The 20,513-nt window shown below is 53.7% G+C and overlaps 3 protein-coding genes and 1 long non-coding RNA gene across 11 annotated transcripts in view; 2 read left to right on the top strand and 2 right to left on the bottom strand.

The window, feature by feature from the left end:
* Positions 1–1,337: 1,337 nt before the first annotated feature.
* H3-3B (H3.3 histone B) lies at positions 1,338–3,736 on the top strand. The gene is made up of 4 exons (XM_027080715.1): positions 1,338–1,485; positions 1,947–2,084; positions 2,204–2,357; positions 2,451–3,736. Exons 2-4 carry the CDS (start codon positions 1,957–1,959, stop codon positions 2,577–2,579), a joined length of 411 nt encoding a protein of 136 aa, XP_026936516.1. The 5' UTR covers positions 1,338–1,485; positions 1,947–1,956; the 3' UTR covers positions 2,580–3,736.
* Positions 3,737–10,831: 7,095 nt separating this feature from the next.
* On the bottom strand, positions 10,832–11,833 carry LOC113606451 (uncharacterized). 2 transcript variants are annotated; one of them, XR_003427551.1, is made up of 4 exons: positions 11,603–11,833; positions 11,415–11,516; positions 11,214–11,311; positions 10,832–10,957 (listed from the first exon to the last, which is right to left on the bottom strand). It is a non-coding gene; the product is annotated as an uncharacterized LOC113606451 (long non-coding RNA). The 2 variants fall into 2 exon arrangements; XR_003427550.1 differs by having other exon boundaries at positions 11,415–11,833.
* Positions 11,834–11,947: 114 nt separating this feature from the next.
* On the top strand, positions 11,948–18,090 carry GALK1 (galactokinase 1). 4 transcript variants are annotated; one of them, XM_027080692.1, is made up of 8 exons: positions 11,953–12,167; positions 12,855–13,044; positions 13,485–13,604; positions 13,808–13,943; positions 14,055–14,236; positions 17,297–17,447; positions 17,550–17,712; positions 17,805–17,954. In XM_027080692.1, exons 1-8 carry the CDS (start codon positions 12,003–12,005, stop codon positions 17,874–17,876), a joined length of 1,179 nt encoding a protein of 392 aa, XP_026936493.1. In that variant the 5' UTR covers positions 11,953–12,002; the 3' UTR covers positions 17,877–17,954. The 4 variants fall into 4 exon arrangements, with proteins under 4 accessions (XP_026936491.1, XP_026936493.1, XP_026936492.1 ...); XM_027080689.1 differs by having other exon boundaries at positions 11,959–12,167; positions 17,550–17,716; positions 17,805–18,090; XM_027080690.1 differs by lacking the exon at positions 13,808–13,943 and having other exon boundaries at positions 11,948–12,167; positions 13,979–14,236; positions 17,550–17,716; positions 17,805–18,090.
* ITGB4 (integrin subunit beta 4) overlaps positions 18,064–20,513 on the bottom strand; it is a 31,054-nt gene continuing 28,604 nt past the window's right edge. For all 4 annotated transcript variants that reach the window (XM_027080684.1, XM_027080685.1, XM_027080687.1 and 1 more), the window contains 6 exons: positions 20,008–20,157; positions 19,261–19,449; positions 19,022–19,177; positions 18,775–18,939; positions 18,589–18,696; positions 18,064–18,480 (listed from right to left, as the gene is read on the bottom strand). In XM_027080684.1, coding sequence (XP_026936485.1) covers positions 18,341–18,480; positions 18,589–18,696; positions 18,775–18,939; positions 19,022–19,177; positions 19,261–19,449; positions 20,008–20,157 — 908 coding nt within the window. In that variant the 3' untranslated portion in view covers positions 18,064–18,340. The remainder of the gene's footprint in view (positions 18,481–18,588; positions 18,697–18,774; positions 18,940–19,021; positions 19,178–19,260; positions 19,450–20,007; positions 20,158–20,513) is intronic.

The raw sequence follows: 20,513 nt of genomic DNA, 5'->3' as shown, positions 1-20,513 counted from the left end.
GGCGTTTTTTGCCATAGCTGCTTTTTCAAACTGCATTTTTTTTCTCACTATTGATGGTGAGAGGGGGAACTCTGGTGTCAGGAGTAAATTTTTGAGGTATTTGTATTTATGTATAATAATTCTCTGAGTTGAAATCTATATGTACCTGGTTTTGCTGCTTTTTTATTTTAATAATTTAAAATATTCGGTGAGGGACTTCCCTGGCTCTCCAGTGGTTAGGGCTCCGCACTTCCACCGCAGGGGGCGCGGGTTCCATCCCTGACCGGGAGCCTGAGATCCCACATGCCGCACGGCACGGCCAACGAATAAATAAATCAGTTCGGTGAACCCAGAGTAAGAACTGCGGAGTAGAATGCCCAAGGCTCTGTTTCAATTTTCTGGGCTTTGTTTGGCGGGTCTTAACCTTAAGCCTGCTTTGATATTTTATATAACTGAGTCACCTGAAAAACTAAATATTAAAATCCACTCAAGACATTTAGGCAAAGGTAGGGATTACCATTTTTATACATTTGTCCTGTTTCTTCACAAGTAACACATTGCAGGATATACCATTAAATACAAGTGAACGTATTTAATTTAGTTGTCTTTTGTTTGCTCTTTATGGACATGCAAATACAGTTTTAGAACTGACTATTCCCATTCTGGCTGTAGTCATTTAGTTCAGTTGAATTACATAATTTTAAAAATATGTTGCTTAGTGGGTTACTTCTTGTTTAAGCATTTTGAAATCACAAAGTATTTTGTGATGGTCTAATAACATACAAAACAGTACTTCTAAAATAATTTATTGACATTTGTTTTTTGTATCTATTATTTACCCCTCCCCACCAAACAAAAGAACTCCCATTTGATTGAAAAGTAATCACAGGGAATACTTTTTTTTATATATTGGAAAATATTTACAAAATTTTCGTTAAAGAAACCTCTCCTCCTCCTGCATTGTATTAGCTTGATGCAAATAAGGTTAGGCTCCTTCCCGTCCCGACTCTTTAAGTCCTGATAGGGACCAGTGCAATTCATTTGCATTGACTTTCTATTGTAGAGCTTTGAAACCAAGGGAAGGATCCAAACATAGCTCCATTTTATCCAATCAGAAGAGCCGCTTAGTGCTAAACTCTGATTCGTCCATTCCGCTTTCCATTTATCCAATCATTAGGCCACTTTAACAGCCAATCAGTGGTCTAGATGTCCGCCAATCAGCGAACGGGGCCGAAGCACGGCCTTTGTGTCGGGGGATGTCAGCGCGTCGGCGAAAGCGTCAGCCAATAGAAAAAGTCGTTGGTGTATGCAAATTAAGGTCCTATTACGCAGAGACGCAGCGTGAAGCGTGAGTATAAAAACGGAGGCATAGGGGGGGCCTGGAACGCAGAGCGGTTTGGTCGTTAGTCGGAGGAGCTTCTTCCGTTAGTTCGGCGACTGCGGCTCTTCATTGGGCAGCAGGAGCGGCGCGGCTGTCGGAGAAGCGGCGTAGAACTTAGGCATTGGGTAAGTGTTCTTGGGTTTACGCGTGACATGAGGCCCTGTCAGCCGTTGATGTCGCGGGCCGCGGCCGTTGAGAGCCGAGTGCCGGCTGCTGCGAGCTGCCCAGGCTGCTTGCTGGCGCCGGCGTGGGGACGGGTGGTTTTCCCTTGGGGCTTCGTTCCGGAACCATGTCTCCGCCTCTTTCCCGCTGGTGATTCAGAGGTCCCGACGCCGGGTTCCGGGCAGCCGGGCCTCCGCCCGTCGAGGAGGGGAAGTGACTCCTCCCCGCGCTCCCCCTCCCGGGGGAGGCTGCTGCTACTTGCAGCCTGAGTCATTAGGGGAGGGGGGAGGAGGCGGCAGCCCTCGGCCATCTGCCGCCCGCCTTGGGGTGGGAGGAGGCGGGAGGGTAGGGGCGCCGGGCGTCCCGCCCCCCGCAGCCCGGGAGGCGAGCGCCGCGGCCCCGGAGTCAGGGATTTGTTTCGCAGGTGAAAGAAAATGGCCCGAACCAAGCAGACTGCTCGTAAGTCCACGGGTGGCAAAGCGCCCCGCAAACAGCTGGCCACTAAAGCCGCCAGGAAAAGCGCCCCCTCTACCGGCGGGGTGAAAAAACCTCATCGCTACAGGTAGGCAGAGCGGCAGGAAAACAATGACTCGGCGGCGCGCCGCGAGCGGGACGCTTCCTGCTGCTTGATCAGCGCTCTCGGTTAACCGGTGTCCCTTTACGTTCTCCTCTTCGCCTCAGGCCCGGGACCGTTGCGCTTCGAGAAATCCGTCGTTACCAGAAATCCACCGAGCTTCTGATCCGGAAGCTGCCTTTCCAGAGGTTGGTGAGGGAGATCGCCCAGGATTTCAAAACCGACTTGAGGTTCCAGAGTGCCGCCATTGGTGCGCTTCAGGTGAGGTGGCCGAGGCTGCGTGTGGCAGGGGCGGAGGGCTTGCGCGCGGTTCTCCTCGGAGAGAGTTAATAGTGTGGCTCTTGTCCTCAACAGGAGGCTAGTGAAGCGTACCTGGTGGGTTTGTTTGAAGATACTAACCTGTGTGCCATCCACGCTAAGAGAGTCACCATCATGCCCAAAGACATCCAGTTGGCTCGCCGGATACGGGGAGAGAGAGCTTAAGTGAAGGCAGTTTTTATGGTGTTTTGTAGTAAATTCTGTAAAATACTTTGGTTTAATTTGTGATTTTTTTGTAAGAAATTGTTTATAATATGTTGCATTTGTACTTAAGTCATTCCATCTTTCACTCAGGATGAATGCGAAAAGTGACTGACTGTTCACAGACCTCAGTGATGTGAGCACTGTTGCTCAGGAGTGACAAGTTGCTAATATGCAGAAGGGATGGGTGATATTTCTTGCTTCTCATGATGCATGTTTCTGTATGTTAATGACTTGTTGGGTAGCTATTAAGGTACTAGAATTGATAAATGTGTACAGGGTCCTTTTGCAATAAAACTGGTTATGACTTGATCCAAGTGTTTAACAATTGGGGCTGTTAAGTCTGACCATACATCACTGTGATAGAATGTGGGCTTTTTCAAGGGTGAAGATACAAGTCTTAACCACAGTGTAACTTACAGTTTCCTTATTAAAAAAAAAAGTAAACCTGGCAGCTATAGAATACACTATGTGCATTTATAATAGCTATTTTATATATTGTAGTGTCAACATTTTTAAATTAAATGTTTTACATTCACATGTGGTGGGGAGTCTTGTCATTAAGGTGTGTGTAACATAGAGTCCGGTTGGTTTTCTCCTAACTAGACTGCACTTGTTTTTCATACGTAGTAAGATGCTTTGTGCATTATACCTTGCATAAGTCCTCATTCTACCACATGTTAACTAATCCTCTAGCTGATAATGCAGACACTAACGGGGGGGATTTATTTATAAGGGCTCTAGAATATAATACAAGTTATTCACACCAGCATCATCTGTTACTAATATAGTAGTTAGTGCAGCTTTTCTTTGTGTTGTGGTTGGTCTCATAACTAGGTTGAGTTTTTCTCTACCAGGAGGGAACAATACCGAACTTCTTTTCCTCGTGGAGTTTGTATTATAATAACCCTTAGGGTAAACTTGCTGTGGGGGAGGGACACACAGCTTCAGCTCATGGAACCTCTGCCGGTTAAAATGGTGTCATCTGGTATAAGGTCCTGGGAAAAATCACTTCATAGAGATGCTTTCCAAGTGGTTTTCAAACTTATTCTTCTATTGAAGTTTTTAGGTCAATTATGTATGTTGACTAAATTTACAAATAAACTTGTTTATCCAACTAAGTGTCAAAAACCTAAATTGAATGTTGAAAGCTTAATACATCTTTTATCTAGGTCCTTTAAGTTTATTTCAGGTTTTGCTTGGTAGACAAAGGAAGCATTTATTTGCAGAAATATTTCTACAAAGCATGTAAAGAGCTCTCTGCTCTATAAAAATGCCATGACAGCTGTATATGCAGTGTGGGCTTAAGATTGTATTAATACGATTCTCCCCCCTGCCCCTCTGTTGTGAAGGAAAGTAAATTTCTTTGAAATTCCAGGACTCAAATTTGGCGTCTGTTCCTGAACCTGTTTGTGAAGCACGTTTATAGATCTCTTCATAAAGTGAGTTATTTTAAGACAAGCCCACAGGTATAGAATCTTTAGTTTAAGCCGCCTTTTCAGTATGAAACTAGTGTTCTTGACCAATGATGGCCACCAGTGAAGCATAGTATGTCAGAGGGACATGGGCACAAGAACCACACCTATCAGACAAAAGAATTCTGTATAATTTGAAGTCAGTAGTTGTAGGAAGTCTCTATGCCACGATAAAACAGTTTGGTGGGTGTTTTTTTAAGTTTGGACTAGTTTCAAATTTAGGGTTTAAGGGGTTTAGGATTGGAAAGAGGCAAGGCAGATTAGGATTGGGAATCTCGGTAATTTAGTGAGCTTTTTATGAGGTGTCGAAATTTGATACAGTATAATGAACTGGTTTCCTAGAAGGTCCATCATAACGAGTTCTGGAACCAATTATTTGCATTGTTCTTGTGAAGGACATTGAAATCCTAGCCAGTGGAATGTGGTGTGGAGTGGGAGTTACAAACACAAGTAGAGAAACGGCTATGGTGATGCGTCTCCTTGAGTTACCACTCGAGCTAGAGTAGGTGACAGACTTTCTCACGAAGTCTGCATCCCAAGGTAGGATTTTACTGGGCAGCTTGGAATCTGCTAAAATAGTGCAACTTACACTTCCACACTTTTAATTTTTAAGCCGACAGGCAGAAATATTTTCTGGTTCTAGGGAACTGCCCACATGTTACAATATTCATGGGTTAAGATGGTAGAACAGAGTCTGAGGAGAAAAGCAAGCAAAAATTGGAGCTGATGAAGACATCTTGTGCTGTTGATGGGTGAGACAAAAATAAAGTTTCTAAAGTTGAGACTTTCTCATCTTGTTAATGGTCTTCATTTGGATGATGTTCTTCTTTCACAAAGTTCTGTGGGGGAATGTCCAGGAAGCCTTGCCTTCTGACTCAGCTGGTAGTTGGGGGTGGGGGGGGGAGGAGTGCATTCCTCAGCTCTCCCTGAGTGTTGTGTCCGGGGGCTCCCCTCCCTGGTTCCTTGCAAGCACTGTTCCTTGCTTGGTGTCAGGTGTTGGGGCTGGGGTTTGCCTTAGTAGGAAAGCAGGCCCCTTCTGGAACACTTTCAGGTTGGGCAGCAGAGGGTGTACACAGTCTAGTCAGCTGTCTGCCATTGGATCAGCAGGAAACTCCAGGGCTTGCCCTTAAGTTTCTGCAGGCAAGGGCCAGCCTGCCTATGGGAGCAACAGCAGAAGGTCAGGGATCAGTTCCTCCGGCCTGTGGCCAACCTACCCTGCCACAGAGAAGGGGGAGGTGTCGTTTTCAGCACACCTTCTGTAGCGGTCGTCTCACTGGGTAGGCTAGGCCCAAGAGCCTTCAGCCTCCACCCTGGACATTCAGTCCTCACCCCTACCTCCCCATCCCTTCACAGTCACCACCACGGCAGTCACAGCGTATTTCCCTGGGCCCCACCTTGGGCGCTGATATAAGAACACAGCTGAGCTCAATGTGGTCTGAGCTCCACAGTCTCTTCCTTCCCTAAACCTGTTGGCGGTCACACCTGCTTCTGTAGGCGTTCCTCAGGGGTGTCACCAGCCCAGACCATTCCATTGAGCTGGGCCTGGCTTCTGGCCAGCAACTCCAGCACAAGCAGCCAGCCTTCCACCTACCTTCCTGAAGGCAAGCCTGGAGGAAGGAAGGAAGGAAGAACTGATCCTTGCCCAGGTTGCTAACCCAAATCCCTGCAGCCTGCTCAGAGAGAAGGCTGATGTCCTTGGCCAGGTGGCCGGCCTTTTGGCCCCTGAACCCTTTGGGTCGGCAGGTCTGGGGGATGAGCAAGGCTGTGGGCTGAGGTGGGTGGGTGCAGCTGGGACAGCTTTGCGCATGTTCACAGGGTGTGCTGTGAGCAGGGATCAGAGGCTGCTGTCCTCCCTCCTGGGGTGGGTGGAGAGGTGCCTGCTCCCTGTTCTGCCTGCTGCCCAGCTGCCCCTGGCAGTGAGGGAATCCCACCCCGACAATCAGCATTGTTCCAAGCAGAGTCATGGGACTTGTGTGTGATGTGTCCCCAGCCTGTCCTGGTGTCCTCACCTGAGCACTATGTCCAGTGTCCAGCCAGGGACCCTCCGCCCCCATTCCACCTACCCCATTGCCCTTCCTGAGAAAGAAGCTAAGAGGTTCTGCAGACACCCCCCCTACACCCCAGCTAGGGAAGCAAGGCAGGGGGTGGCGGGGCAGCTCTTCAGTGAGGCCGTGACTCTTGGAGGAGCTAAAAGGCCACATGGGGTCTGGAAAGGGGCACAGAGGGGCGTGGTTGGGCAGTCAGTGTCTGGGGTCTTCTCTCTGGCAGCTACCAGCCCCCCTTCAGGGAGCTGCAGTTCTGGGAATATACACAGTGGAAGGGAGAGTGGGCTGAAAGGAAGAAGGCCATCTCCAATTCACCAGTACTGGTGGCAAGAAGGGCTCTGGGGAAGGGAGGCTGGTGGGCTGCAGGCTTCGGGCTGGCCGCCTCTGGCTGAGGGGTATGTGAGGGACTGCACACGTCCGCAGGGAGATGGTGCCCAGGCTCCGTTAACCGCTACTCCGTTCCCACCCTCTCTGTCGGACACACTAGGCTCCAGGACCTTTCCCATAAGCGCCTCACTGCCTGGCATTGAGCTAAGAGCATCAGCAGAGGGGACGGGATGGGGTTGGACGGGATGGTCCAAGGCCCAGCCTTCATGAACCTGAGGGTCCTGTGACAGTCCAAGGGCCTCTCCCTCCTCAGTGCCCTGCCTTTGACCAGCCTCAGTCCTCCTGCCCACCCACGGTGGCCTGGAGACCTGCCAGCTGCTGTGCCTAGGGCGAGGTGCAGGGAGAGACAGCCGCAGCTGCATCTTGTGAGTCTGGATTTGCTCCCTGCCTAGGCATCAGCAGGGTGGTCGTCAGCCTAGAGGGCAGGAGCTTCAGGGACACGGTGGGGGTACCAAATAAAGACGAGGCCTGCAGCTGGTGCCTCTTAGCGGGGCATCTGAGGCCGGGGATGGACAAGAAGCTCCCGGTGCTCCAAAGGCAAGACCTGAGTCTGGTCTGCCTCTGGAGTCGTGCCTGGCACACAGCACAGACTCTGGGTGTGTTTGCTGGCCAACCCAAAGCCCTGGCAGCCCCACAGCGCATCTGGCTGGATCTGCTTCTGGCATGGGTGGCCAAGAATCAGTCAGGTTCCCAAGAGCTTTGGTTACTGGCCTGGCTTCCAAATTGGGAGGGTTCCATGTAGGAACTGGGGCTCCAGGGGTCCAGGAGAGCAGCTGCCCCTCCTGTTCCTTGCTATGAGGCTGAGCTTTGGATTTTAATTCTTCAGTAAGCAGAGGCTGGCAGAGCAGAGGCTGCGGCAGGTCAAAGTGCTCCTGGGGACAGGGTGGTTACAGTACAACCAATCTCAGTATCAGACAGACCCAGGTTCAAGACCCAGCTGTCCTACTTGGATGAGTTCCTTAACCCATTTGTGCTTCTTTTCCTCATCTGTAAAATGGGAATAAAACCAGTGTCTACCCAATAGGCTTGTAAGGATTTAATGAAACAATGTGTGCAAAGTCTGGTGCCTTTAAAACAGAAGTCCAGAGCACTGACCAATCAGAACAGGCACTGGTAGTGAACAACCTGTGCTGCCCTGCAGGCTGCATCTCAGCCCTGATACCAGGGTTTACCACAAGCTTGATATTAGTGTTATCAATATTACAGAAGCTGTTATCATTAATGTAGCAGAAGGGCAAAGGGGGCCCAAATCAGGAGATAGGTTAACCCCCTGGGAACAACAAAAAGAACCTCCCAGAATGAGTGAAAGCGTGAGCCATCTGCTGAGAGCAAACATTTTCAGAGACTGTAGATATTAGCTTGGGAGATGTGGATCCCAGTCCCATCAGGAAACCAGTCTTTAACTGCAGTGGAGAGGCCAGAGCTGCATGAAGTACACAGACGTTCACTGCATGAAGAAAGACTGGGTCCAGCAGGGAGGGCCCAAGGGCTAAGAATTGAGCGTGGGGACAAACACGGACTCTGGGAGAGAAGAGCTGCCTCTGGGACACCTGTCCTCAGTGGTGGGCCCGGTCTCGCCATGACCTGGACAAACAGCTTGCCTAGGCCACTGGGCACTCAGCTGGCACGGGTGGTATTCCCACCACTGGATAATTTGTCCCCGTGGGGGCTATTACTGAGAATTCTATCATGACACCTCAGTCCTGTGTGACAGTTGGCTCTGGTTCCTCTGATACAAGTAAGTTTTTTTGGCCAGCAGAGCAGAGGACAGACTTTGGGTGACAGTGTCCCCTTTAAGGTGCCACCTTCCCCCCAGTCTTGTGACATCTGGCCAGGAAATGGGAGGGAGGGTCAAAGGTCAGAGGCAGACTTTCTTCTGAACAAATTTTATGTAACATGCTAGATGGGATTCAAACACTGAGAGTAAACAGGTCTCCCAAATGAAATCAGTGTTTCAGAGTCCAGAGTGAGCCATCAGGAGCACCTGCCCTTGGGTCAAATCAGGTTTTCCAACAACTGAAACATACAAATGATGACTATGGATCAAAGGGGGTGTTTTCAATCAAAATGAAACAATGGAAATAAACAGGGGTGTGGGCCACCTAGTGATCAGAATTCCCAGAAAGCTCTTTATTCCTTTTTCAGAGCATTTATCTCAGTCAGGGTGGGGCGAGAGTCAGATTGAGACTGCCTCCCTATCAGAGACCAAGGCTTTTATCTGGCCCACTGCCTGCTGGAGAGTCCAACAATGTCTGTTGTATTAATGGACGATTGATCATAATAGTAAACATTTATTCCGTGCTTACCAAGTGCCAGAGGCAGGGCTGGGCACTCTATGAAGATGACCTCATTCACTTCCTTTTGAAACAGTCTGTTAGGAAGGAAACACACTAGCCCCACTTTACAGATGAGAAACTAAGGCTCAGAGGGGTTAAGTCATCTGACCAAGATCACACAATAGTAAGGGCAAAGATTTGGGCTCAGAGCTGTTGGACATCAAAGCTGAGGTGGGAAAATGATGCGTAGAGTCGGGGAGGCTTCTCCAGTCATTGCCTCGTGGGGAGACATGGTTTGTGAGTTTAATTCCATTTCAACCAGCCCCAAGGGCCACTCACCGTTTTGTCTTGTTTTATTTTGCCTATGCCAAAAAATGCTTTACTGAGGAGTGCTCAAAAGGCCCATTTAAATTGTGTAATTCAGTGGTTTCAGTATATTCACAGATACGGATAATCATCACCACTGTCAATTTTAGAACATTTTCATCACCACAAATGGAACTTGGTATTGTTTCCTAACACCCTCTTATTCTCCCATTCCCCTCAGCCCCAAGCAGCCACTAATGTACTTTCTGTCTTTATAGATTTGCCTCTTCTGGACATTTCGTCTGGACAGGATCATACAATTTGTAGTCTTTTGTGACTGGCTTCCTTCATTTACTGTATTCAAGGCTTATCCATGTTGTAGCAGGTATCAGAACCTCATTCTTTTTACGGCTGAATAATATTCCCTTGTATAAGCCACATTTTGTTTATTCATTTTTCCCTTTTGGATTGCTTCCACCTTTGGGCTAATGTGAATAGTGCTGCTATGAACATTAATGTACAAGTTTTTGTGTGGATATATTTTTTCTCTTGAGTGTACATTTAGGAGTGGAATTGCTGAGTCACACGATAACTCTATGGTTAACATTTTGTGGAACTGCTGAATTGTTTTACATTCCCAGCAGCAGTGAATGAGGGTTTTGATTTCACCATATCCTCACCAACACTTGCTATTTTCTGTCTTTTTTATTTTTTTAACTTAAGCCATCTTAATGGATGCGAAGTACTACCTCATTGTGGGGTTTTTTTTTAATTAATTTGTTTATTTCTTGGCTGCGTTGGGTCTTCGTTGGCTGGCTTTCTCTAGTTGCAGCGAGCGGGGGCTACCCGTTGTTGCAGTGTGCGGGCTTCTCATTGTGGTGGCTTCTCTTGTTGCGGCTCTAAGCACACGGGCTTCAGTAGTTGTGGCACATGGGCTTAGTTGCTCCATGACATGTGGGATCTTCTTGGACCAGGGCTCGAACCCATGTCCCCTGCATTGGCAGGTGGATTCTTACCCTCTGTACCACCAGGAAAGCCCCTCATTGTGGTTTTGATTTGCATTCTCCTAATGACTAATGATGTTGAGCATCTTTTCATATCTTCTCTGGAAAAATGTTCAAATCTTTTGCCCATTTTTTTCAAGCTTTTAAACCTTTTCTTTATTGATCCCCAAGCCTTATATTTAGTCTTTCTGCCCATTTTTAAGTTGTCTTTTTTCCCGTTGAGTTGTAAGAGCTCTTTATACATTCTTCTTTCTTTTTTAAAAAATTTATTTAGGGCTTAGCTGCTCCGTGGCGTGTGGGATCTTCCCAGACCAGGACTCGAACCCGTGTCCCCTGCATTGGCGGGCGGATTCTTAGCCACTGCACCACCAGGGAAGTCCCTCTTTATACATTCTTTTTTTTTTATAATTTATTTATTGTTTCTGGCTGCGTTGGGTCTTTGTTGCTGCTTCGTTGCTTTTCTCTCGTTGCAGCGAGCGGGGGCTACTCTTCATCGCAGTGCGCGGGCTTCTCACTGCGGTGGCTGCTCTTGTTGCGGAGCACAGGGGTGCGAGCACAGGCACGCGGGCTTCAGTAGTTGTGGCACGTGGGCTCAGTAGTTGTGGCTCGAGGACGCTAGAGCACAGGCTCAGTAGTTGTGGCACACGGGCTTAGTTGCTCCGCGGCATGTGGGATCTTCCAGGACCAGGGCTCGAATCTGTGTCCCCTGCATTGGCAGGCAGATTCTTAACCACTGCGCCACCAGGGAAGCCCTCTTTATACATTCTTGATACAAGTCCCTTAAATATGATTTGCAAATATTTTCTTCCATTCTGTGGGTTGTCTTTTCACTTTCTTGATGGGGTGATCCTTAGATGCTCAAAAGTATTTTATTTTGATGAAGTACAATTTACGTATTTTTCTTTTGTTGCTTGTGCTTTTGGTGTCATATCTAAAGAACCATTGACCAAGCCAAGGTCCCAAAGGTTTAACCTTACGTTTACTTCTAGGAGTTTTCAGAGCTGACTTTTGAATGTTCTTGGGGCAACCCCCTGAGCAGACCCCAAGCTACCCTGGCTGCAACCCTCCACAAAACCCCCACTCTAATCCCGAAGAGTCTGCTTACATTTCAGCCTTTCCCCTCCAAGGTTTCATATGGGGTGGCCAACTGTGGACAGGCTTCCAGTGAGGTGTTGGGGACAGCTTGAAGGTTTAGGATGCAGGCTGGTGAGAGAGGAGGTGGCTAGTGTCACACTCTGGGCACCAGGCCCTGGGACCAAGTTTCCAGGCTGAGAAAGCACCTGCTGGGGCCAACCGACCAACCTACCTTGGCAGCTGGGTGGGTCCTTCCAGGAGGGGCTGGGCCCACTGCTGTCATCTCCACCCTCCCTACTCCTCCATTGCTAGGAGCTGGGCCAGCAGGTCCACTCTAGAAAAGAAGCGTGTAGAAAGTGACTCCACCACACTTGGCTTTCCTTATTTCTATTTACACTGATTGTGTGGCGGCCCTCTTACAGATTTATGAACAGAGGCTGGTGACCTCACGGTTGCAGGACTTTAGGACCTAGGAGATCCTTTTGGGAAACCCAGGTGTGGGAGGCCAGCTCTATTGCTCCGGCTGCGGTAGATGACTGGGTGGATGGGTGTGGACACAGAGAGGGGCACCAGGGCCAGGAAAGAGCAGCTCAGATGTCCCGGGCCGGCCAATACCCGCCCCGCTGGGCGCCCAGCACTTCTTTGGAAAGCCCGCCGCCAGCCCGCCCCGCGCGCCCAGCTGGTGGATTGGGCCGGAACCGCGGGCGGGGCGGAGCCAGCGCGGCCCGATTTGGGGCGGTGTGAGCCGACGCAGCGCGGCTCCGCCCCGAGCATCCCGAGCCGACCCGACTGCGCCCGGCAGAGCCGCAGGGTGAGTGTCATGGCCGCTTCCGAGCAGCGACAGCCCGGGGAGCTGCTGGCCAAGGCCCGGAGAGCCTTCCTGGAGGAGTTCGGGGCCGAGCCCGAGCTGGCCGTGTCGGCCCCGGGCCGCGTCAACCTCATCGGGGAGCACACGGACTACAACCAGGGCCTGGTGCTGCCCATGGTGAGGGGCTGCGGGGGAGGCGCCATCTCCCCGCTTGCACTGTTGGGCGGGCCGCTCCGAACTTTTACTCCAGCCGAGTGTGGGGGACGAGCACGTGGGAGAGACCCTAGGACGGGGCATTTCACACGTTGGAAGGGAGGAAACGGGGAATCCGCGAGGAAGTAGGCTATGGACCGCTGGTCCTCGCCATCTCCTTGGGAGCCACCTCAGATTGTGGGGGGATGCGGAACGGGGCCCAACTGTAAACCGAGGCGAAGTAGCCCTAAGCCTCCTGGTCCGGCCCGTTCAGTTCGCAGAGGAGGGAGTGGAGGCACAGAGAGGGCTAGTGATCTGCTCAAGGTCACACAGCTGAGATGGAGCTGCCTTAGCCTGGGGCCATGTCCATCCCACTGTGCATCTTCCAAAATGGGAAGGCGTCAGAAAGAGCTCGTCTGATTCTGTTTTCCTACTGACCCACAGCCAGGAGCCCACGCTTAGGGCAGAGTCCAGGTCTGCACTCCCGCTGCACTGGCCCTGCCCCTGAAGACCTATGGGGTGGGACCCAAGCCCCCCAAGGCCAGATGGACATGCAGGCTCTTCCCTGAGACACTCCCTATTCCCTTCATGTTGAGCCTGGAGGTCACCTCCTTGTCTGTCCCTGGCCCCTTGGTAGTGGAAGTTTTGCATACTATTTGTTTCTTCTGCCAGGCGCTGGAGCTTGGGACTGTGCTGGTGGGCAGCCCCCGGGCAGATGGGCTTATCTCCCTCCTTACCACCTCTGAGGATGCCGACGAGCCCCGCCGGCTGCAGTTTCCCCTGCCCACAACCCAGCGGCCACTGGAGCCTGGGGCCCCCCACTGGGCCAACTACGTCAAGGGAGTGATTCAGCACTACCCAGGTATGGGGCCCAGGCCTGGGTCAAATTCCTGTCTCTCAGCCGCGAAGCTCGTTAGCTCATCTAATCCACTGTGGGGTAGGGCATGCAGCGTGGAGCATCCCCATGGTACAGGTGAGGAGACTGATGCCCGCAGAGGTTCTAGAACTTGCCCTGGGTTGCCCATGACACGATTGGAGGAGCCAGGGTTCAAACCCCAGCCCGTTGGTCTCCAGAGCCCTAAACCAGGAGAACTAGGAGTCTGTGTCCCAGGAACCTCAGGGTAGGAGGATGGAGGGCGGTGGACCCCTTGGCCCAACAGGTTGGTGGCCTCTGACAATTGAGACACAGTTCCCCAGGAGCAGCTGCCAGGCAGTTGCCTCCTTTATACCAGGATACATGCCCTTCTTGTGCTCATCCTCCCAGATGGCCCGTCTTACCGTCATCTATTCTTTCTCCTGCAGCTGCCCCCCTCCCTGGCTTCAGTGCAGTGGTGGTCAGCTCAGTGCCCCTGGGGGGTGGGCTGTCCAGCTCAGCATCCCTGGAAGTGGCCACGTATACCTTCCTGCAGCAGCTCTGCCCAGGTACCTCCTAGACCCCAGCTCCCAACGCAACCCTCCTTCCCTGAGGTCCTGTGATCAGAGCTTCCTACCCCAATTGTGGCTTTGGGGGAGTGGGTGGGGAATCTCCCTGGAGTATCACTGGACACACTGGGGGCTGCTCCCACCCTCCCACCCCTAGTGCCCCCTCCTGGGCCCCAGCCTTCCCACCTTGCCCTGTGCTGCAGACTCGGGGACAGTAGCCGCCCGGGCCCGGGTGTGTCAGCGGGCTGAGCACAGCTTCGCAGGGGTGCCCTGTGGCATCATGGACCAGCTCATCGCACTGCTGGGGCAGAAAGGCCACGCGTTGCTCATTGACTGCAGGTCAGGGGCTCCCCTTGTCCCCTCCCACCTCGTAGGAGAGCTCCTGGATGAAACATGCGCGGCAAACAGACGCTTGGCCTTGTCATCTTCCTGGCTCCATCTCCATCTCAGGTCCCTGGAGACAAGCCTGGTGCCGTTGTTGGATCCCAAGCTGGCTGTGCTCATCACCAACTCCAACGTCCGCCACTCTTTGGGCTCCAGCGAGTATCCCCTGCGGCGGCGCCAGTGTGAAGAAGTGGCCCGGGCGCTGGGCAAGGAGAGCCTTCGTGAGGTGCAGCTGGAGGAGCTGGAGGGTGAGAGCTGGCTGGGTGCACTGTGTCCTGGAGATGGCTGGGCACCCTGGGGTGAGGGGGGCTTCCGGGCTCTCGTTGTGGCTTTGACCCGGATGTACGTCCCCTCACCTCCAGGGACCTCTGCCAAGCTCTGCCCACTCCCCCAACACTGCTGACTTAGGACTGCTTGAAATCTCCGTATTGCTTTTTCTAATGTGAGGATTAAGTATCCACCATGGAAAATACAGAAAAGTACAAAGACGAGGACTTTCCTGGTGGTGCAGTGGTTAAGAATCTGCCTGCCAATGCAGGGGACACGGGTTCGAGCCCTGGTCCGGGAAGATCCCACATGCCGCAGAGCAGCTAAGCCCGTGAGCCACAACTACTGAGCCTACGCTCTAGAGCCCATGTACCACAACTGCTGAAGCCTGAGTGCCCAGAGCCCGTGCTCCGCAACAAGAGAAGCCACCATGAGGAGCCCGCACACCACAACGAAGAGTAGCCCCTGCTCGCCACAACTAGAGAAAGCCCGTGTGCAGCAATGAAGACCCAACGCAGCCAAAAAAAAAAAAGTACAAAGAAGAAAATAACAAGCTATAAGATCACTACCCAGAGATAGCCACTATTAGCATTTTAGTATATTTCCTTCCAGTGTTTTTCTACATCTGTATCTTTTTAAAAATTAATTAATTAAATTTTTTTTTCTTTTTGGCTGCATTTTTTTTTTTTTTTTTTTTTTGCTGTATGCGGGCCTCTCACTGTTGTGGCCTCTCCTGTTGCGGAGCAACAGGCTCCGGACGGGCAGGCTCAGCGGCCATGGCTCACGGGCACAGCCGCTCCGCCGCATGTGGGATCTTCCCGGACCGGGGCACGAACCTGTGTCCCCTGCATCGGCAGGCGGACTCTCAACCACTGTGCCACCAGGGAAGTCCTGCATTGGGTCTTCGTTGCTGTGCATGGGCTTCAGTAGTTGTGGCGCGCTGGAGCTACTCTTCGTTGTGGTGTGCGTACTTCTCATTGCGGTGGCTTATCTTGTGGAGCACGGGCTCTAGGTGTGCAGGCTTCAGTATCTGTGGCACGTGGACTTCAGTAGTTGTGGCTCGCAGGCTCTAGAGTGCAGGCTCAGTAGTTGTGGCACACGGACTTAGTTGCTCCGCGGCACGTGGGATCTTCCCGGACCAGGGCTCGAACCCGTGTCCCTTGCATTGGCAGGCGGATTCTTAACCACTGTACCACCAGGGAAGTCCCAGTTTTAAAATTTTTAATTGAAATATCCCTGACTTACAATGTTATGTTAGTTTCAACATCTGTATTCTCAAGATTGAGTATACGCAGTGTTGCCACCTGCCCTTTTTTTTTTTTACTTAACATTATCTCAGAGCCCTTCTCTATGTCATGAAAGGCCTGTCATCAACATGGCTTTTTAAAGCTACATAGCATTTCAGCATCTAGGTGCACTGTAATTTACTTAACCGTTTTCTGGTAATCACACCTAACACCGTGATGGACTTTTTTTTATATAAATTTATTTATTTTTGGCTGTGTTGGGTCTTCGTTGCTGCACACAGGCTTTCTCTAGTTGTGACGAGCGGGGGCTACTCTTTGTTGCGGTGTGCGTACTTCTCATTGCGGTGGCTTCTCGTTGTGGAGCACGGGCTCTAGGTGCGTGGGCTTCAGTAGTTGTGGCGTGCAGGCTCAGTAATTGTGGCTTGCGGGCTCTAGAGCACAGGCTCAGTAGTTGTGACGCATGGGCTTAGTTGCTCCACGGCATGTGGGATCTTCCTGGAACAGGGCTCAAACCCTTGTCCCCTGCATTGGCAGGTGGATTCTTAACCACTGCGCCGCCAGGGAAGTCCCTGTGATGGGTTGTTTTTTTTGTTTGTTTGTTTGTTTTTATTTTTGGCTGCATTGGGTCTTCGTTGCTGCACGCAGGTTTTCTCCAGTTGTGGTGAGCGGGGGCTACTCTTCATTGTGGTGCTCGGGCTTCTCACTGCGGTGGCGTCTCTTGTTGTGGAGCACAGGATCTAGGTACACGGGCTTCAGTAGTTGTGGCTCACGGTCTCTAGGAGTGCAGGCTCAGTAGTTGTGGCTCGTGGGCTCTAGAGCGCAGGCTCAGTAATTGTGGTGCGTGGGCTTAGTTGCTCCGCGGCATGTGGGATCTTCCAGGACCAGGGCTCGAACCTGTGTCCCCTGCATTGGCAGGCGGACTCTCAATCACTGCGCCACCAGGGAAGCCCCTGGACGCCTCTCCTTTTGACTTCCCCTTTTCTGTTATTTCCTCACCCTTGTCGCTGCTGTCTGAAACTTCAGGACACTGAGTCATCCCTGCCCGCCTTTCCTTCCTCCCCACACCCGGCCTCTCTTGGTCTCTGACTGTTTTAACAGCTGCCATCTCCCGGCGCTGGCTTCTCCCAGCAGGGCCCTCTGCGCAAGGCAGTCACTTTCATCAACTAGAGCTCAGCTCCATGCCGCCCCTGCTCCCAAAACCTCTCTGGCGCCCAGAGTCAAGTTGTAAAGTCCTAAGCGCTCGGGGCTGCCGTTAGCGACTCAGCTTGCTCTGCCGGCTTCAGCGTTAGCCAGTGGGACAGCTTGCTGGTTCCCTGGGGTGCCCCGGGCAGACCTGGTCTGTATCCCAACTCCGGAGCCCTGGCCCTCGGAGGCTTCGCTGTTAACTCCAGCAAAAACGCCAGCAGGACTTTTCCTTCCTGTTCTGTCTTGGCCTCTTGAAGGCAGCACTGTGTCCCACGCACCATGGAAGCACTGAGTCTGGGGCTCAAACTGCTGTTTATCGAGCCCCCACTGTGTGCCAGGCGCCCTGCTGGGGGCACTCCATGTGTCTGCTCAGCCTCCCCTGCGCGCCAAATGAGGCGGTTGTCCCCTTTTCTAGTCGAGGAGGGGGGGCTCTGAAACCTTGGTCACCAACCCGAGGTTCTACCCACAGCTTGGTCAGAACCAGGTCTCAGACTGGAGATGCCCCCGCCCCCCCCAGCCAGCGCCCTGGAGCCATCGTGCCCCTCCTCCACGTCCACAGGGGCCCAGAGGCGGTGGATGGTGGGTCTGCTGACTCCTTTTCCGCCCCAGCTGGCAGGGAGCTGATGAGCGGGGAGGCCTTCCGGCGGGCGCGGCACGTGGTGGGCGAGATCCAGCGCACAGCCCAGGCAGCAGCCGCCCTGAGCCGCGGCGACTACAGAGCCTTCGGCCGCCTCATGGTGGAGAGTCACAACTCGCTCAGGTGAGACCCCCGGGTGCCCATCACCTCCTGGTCACAGGCTGTCCCCTGTGCCGGATGGGGCTGGTTCAAGGCCTCCCGCCTCCCCCCGTGTCCTCTCTGCAGGGATGACTACGAGGTGAGCTGCCCCGAGCTGGATCAGCTGGTGGAGGCTGCGCTCTCTGCGCCCGGGGTTTATGGCAGCCGCATGACAGGCGGTGGCTTTGGTGGCTCCACGGTGACCCTGCTGGAGGCCTCTGCCGCTTCCCTAGTGATGCAGCACATCCAGGTGGGTAGGTGCCAGAGACTGGGGGGAGCGGGAGAGATGGGTTCCTAGGGCCGTGCTGTGCTCAGACCCCACCCCACCCGTCCCTCCTACAGGGGCAGTACAGCGGGACCGCCACCTTCTACCTTTCCCAGGCGGCCGACGGCGCCCAGGTGCTGTGCCTGTGAGGCCCTCCCAGGCCGGCCCACGGCAGGCCTGCCCTCCAACCTGGGTGCTCAATAAACTTGTATTACCTCTGGCTCTGATACCTGCCTGTCTCCAGAGGTGGATGTGTGCTTGGGCATCAGAGGAAGGTGTGTATAAGAACTGCTCCCCTGCTCTGGGCAGGCCCCAGAAACATGGACAGGGCAGAGCTCAGCGGTAGCAAAATCTTTTATTAAGTGCAGAGCAAAGCCGGGGCCTTGTCGTGCTGGTCCTATAGCTCTTTGGTTACAAATGGGCTTGGGCCCAGGGTAGGAGGGCAGCCGAAGGGCCTTCCGGGACCCCTTTGTGCCTCCCAGAGGACACCTACCCCCTGCTCTGTGGCCAGAGGCACCGGCCCTGCGATCAGCATGCGAGCGGGCTGGTCGCCAGGGGTCCAGGGATGGAGTAGCTGAGGCAGCGCCAGGGAGAGGAGGTGGGGGTCGGGGGCTCAGGTCTGAAAGAACTGTTGGTCCACAGGGGTGCCGAGGGTTCCACTGGTGGTCAGTGTCCGGCTCACAAACTCCTGTGTCACGTGCCGGGTGAGGGAGCCATGGGCTTCCAAGTGCTGGGACCCCAGGGTCAATCCGTCTGTAGGGGAAGAGGTGTTGAAGGGTCCACCTGGGTCCCCAACCCCCTTTCCTCTGTTGGCGCTGTGCTCCCCCCGGGAGAGCCAGGAGCCCCCGCCGGGCAACTCACCCAGTAGGACGGGCTCAGTGGTGCTGGAGTGGGTGGTGGTGATGCTGTACTCTCCTGGCATTGGGTACTGGAAGAGCCCCGAGTGGCTGCCCAGCTGTGGGAAGGGGCCTGGAGTGGGCAGAGGGGCCAGTCAGAGGGTGGTGCCAGGAGAAGGTGTGGCCAGAGAAGGGGTGAAGCGGCCTCTACCTCCAGCCTGGGACTCGATGGTGATGATGCCTTCACGCTCCGGCCCGAAACCTTGGGTGGTCTTGGCCTGCACCTTGAACTTGTAGGGCACGTTCTCGCTGAGGCCTGGCACCTTCAGCCGGCTCTCGGGGCTGTCGCCATCCACCAGGAACGTGGTGGCTGGCTCTGGGCAGGGAAGATGCCTTTAGCCTCGGTGGCTCCCCCTCCACCCTCCCCCTGGTCCCCCTGACCCTGGGGCGGGCAGCACCTCCTCCGTGGGCCATCTCACAAGTCACCAGGTAGCCGAGGATGTTGCCGTCAGGCCTGCGCGGCCGCTCCCAGCTCAACTGCAGAGAGTCTGGGCTCAGGGCGGTGAACACCAGTGGGCCCGGGGCGCTGGGCGTGCTCAAAGTGAAGGCAGAGCCTGGGGACAGCAGAGGAAGGGTGTCGGTGGGTTTGTGGGTACAAGATGGGGGGACCACTGTCAGGGTGGGGGGGGTAACTCACCCGGTAGGGGGCAGAGAGGGCTCTGTGGGTGCACCTGTGACTCGATAGTGATGACACCCTCGCGCTCTGGGCCCCAGCCTTCCTGGCTCTGGGCCCGCACGCGGAACACGTAGGAGTGGTTGGGCAGGAGGTCTTCCAGCACCACCGAAGTCTGGCTGGGGTTGGGGATGTTAAGCTGATGCAGGTCACCTGGGTGGGGACGGAGGCAGGTAGCAGAGCAGCAGCATTCCTCATTCCTATCCCCGGCCTGATCCCACCCCTTCCCTAGGCTACTGTCAAGACCTAGCCACCACCCACCCAGCACTAGCTGTGGCTAGGGTACCGGTGGGGTCAGCCTTGTATAGTATGGTTGGCTGTTCAGGTTGTACGCTATACAAGGGATGAGTGGCACCTGAAATCCCATCTGTGTATGTTGGCCGTTTATGGGCCCAGGGCATGCTGCCGCGAGTGTCTGCCCACGGAAGTACCACTTCCCGACTCCTGAAAAGACATCTCAGAGGCCAGCAGAGGCCCTGGGTCCCTAGGCCGGTGAGGCCTTGTTAGGTAAAACCTAGCAGTGGGAATGATTTGGAGAGAGGCCTAGGGAGGTGGATGAGGACTCATCAGAAGAGGCAGTGGGAGTCTTAGAAGAGCGAGACTCTCTCAGAAAGGTGGGTGGTGGGGGGAGCATTAGTGTTCGAGGGACTTGGGTGGATTCCTGACAGTCAGGTGTCCCCGCGTGTCAGCCCGACAGCAGCCGTGCCTCACCGCCATTCAGCAGCTGGTACTCCACGCTGTAGCCCTGCAGCGCCCGCTCACACTGCGGCTCCTGCCAGCTTACTTTCAGAGACGTGGGTCCCAGGGCTGAGAACACCAGGCGGGTGGGTGTGTTGGGCACACCTGCAGCCAAGCGGGAGCCTGGAGACAGGAGGCCACAGTCAGCCGGTGTCGGGGGTGTCTGGGCAGGAGTCCTAGTTCTAGCCCTGACCACCCTCGCCTCTGGCGCCTGCATGGACCGCTGGCCAGGTGGCCCACTCACCCTGCAACACCCTGTCCAGGCCACTCAGCACCTCCTGAATGTCCTGTGCAGGACGTGGGTGCGGGCCCTGCCTGTGCCGAGAAGGGGTGAGCTCGTGAGTCAGCCGGCCCCCACCCTCCTCAGCTGGCCTGGCCCCTCTCCTGCCCCAGCCCAGCACCCCCAGAGGACAGAAGCTGCGTTAGGCACCAGCGCTGATGTGGATGGAATGGACGGTAAGGCGGCACGGGCAGCGGCG

Source organism: Aethalodelphis obliquidens, unplaced genomic scaffold, assembly GCF_003676395.1.
Source record: "Aethalodelphis obliquidens isolate GAN/ISIS:26980383/991018 unplaced genomic scaffold, ASM367639v1 scaffold44, whole genome shotgun sequence".
Classification (NCBI taxonomy): Eukaryota; Metazoa; Chordata; class Mammalia; order Artiodactyla; family Delphinidae; genus Aethalodelphis; species Aethalodelphis obliquidens.
Note: the sequence above shows the minus strand (reverse complement) of the source record. Positions and strands in the feature narration are given on the sequence as shown.

What these genes read in the sequence shown, in the direction of transcription:
- H3-3B (XM_027080715.1), top strand. Translation starts at nt 1,957, where the DNA reads ATGGCCCGAACCAAGCAGACTGCTCGTAAGTCCACGGGTGGCAAAGCG. An exon ending in AAAAAACCTCATCGCTACAG is followed by an intron (nt 2,085 to 2,203) that starts GTAGGCAGAGCG and finishes TCTTCGCCTCAG; the next exon opens with GCCCGGGACCGTTGCGCTTC. An exon ending in CCGCCATTGGTGCGCTTCAG is followed by an intron (nt 2,358 to 2,450) that starts GTGAGGTGGCCG and finishes TGTCCTCAACAG; the next exon opens with GAGGCTAGTGAAGCGTACCT.
- GALK1 (XM_027080689.1), top strand. Translation starts at nt 12,003, where the DNA reads ATGGCCGCTTCCGAGCAGCGACAGCCCGGGGAGCTGCTGGCCAAGGCC. An exon ending in AGGGCCTGGTGCTGCCCATG is followed by an intron (nt 12,168 to 12,854) that starts GTGAGGGGCTGC and finishes TTCTTCTGCCAG; the next exon opens with GCGCTGGAGCTTGGGACTGT. An exon ending in GCAGCTGGAGGAGCTGGAGG is followed by an intron (nt 14,237 to 17,296) that starts GTGAGAGCTGGC and finishes TTTCCGCCCCAG; the next exon opens with CTGGCAGGGAGCTGATGAGC.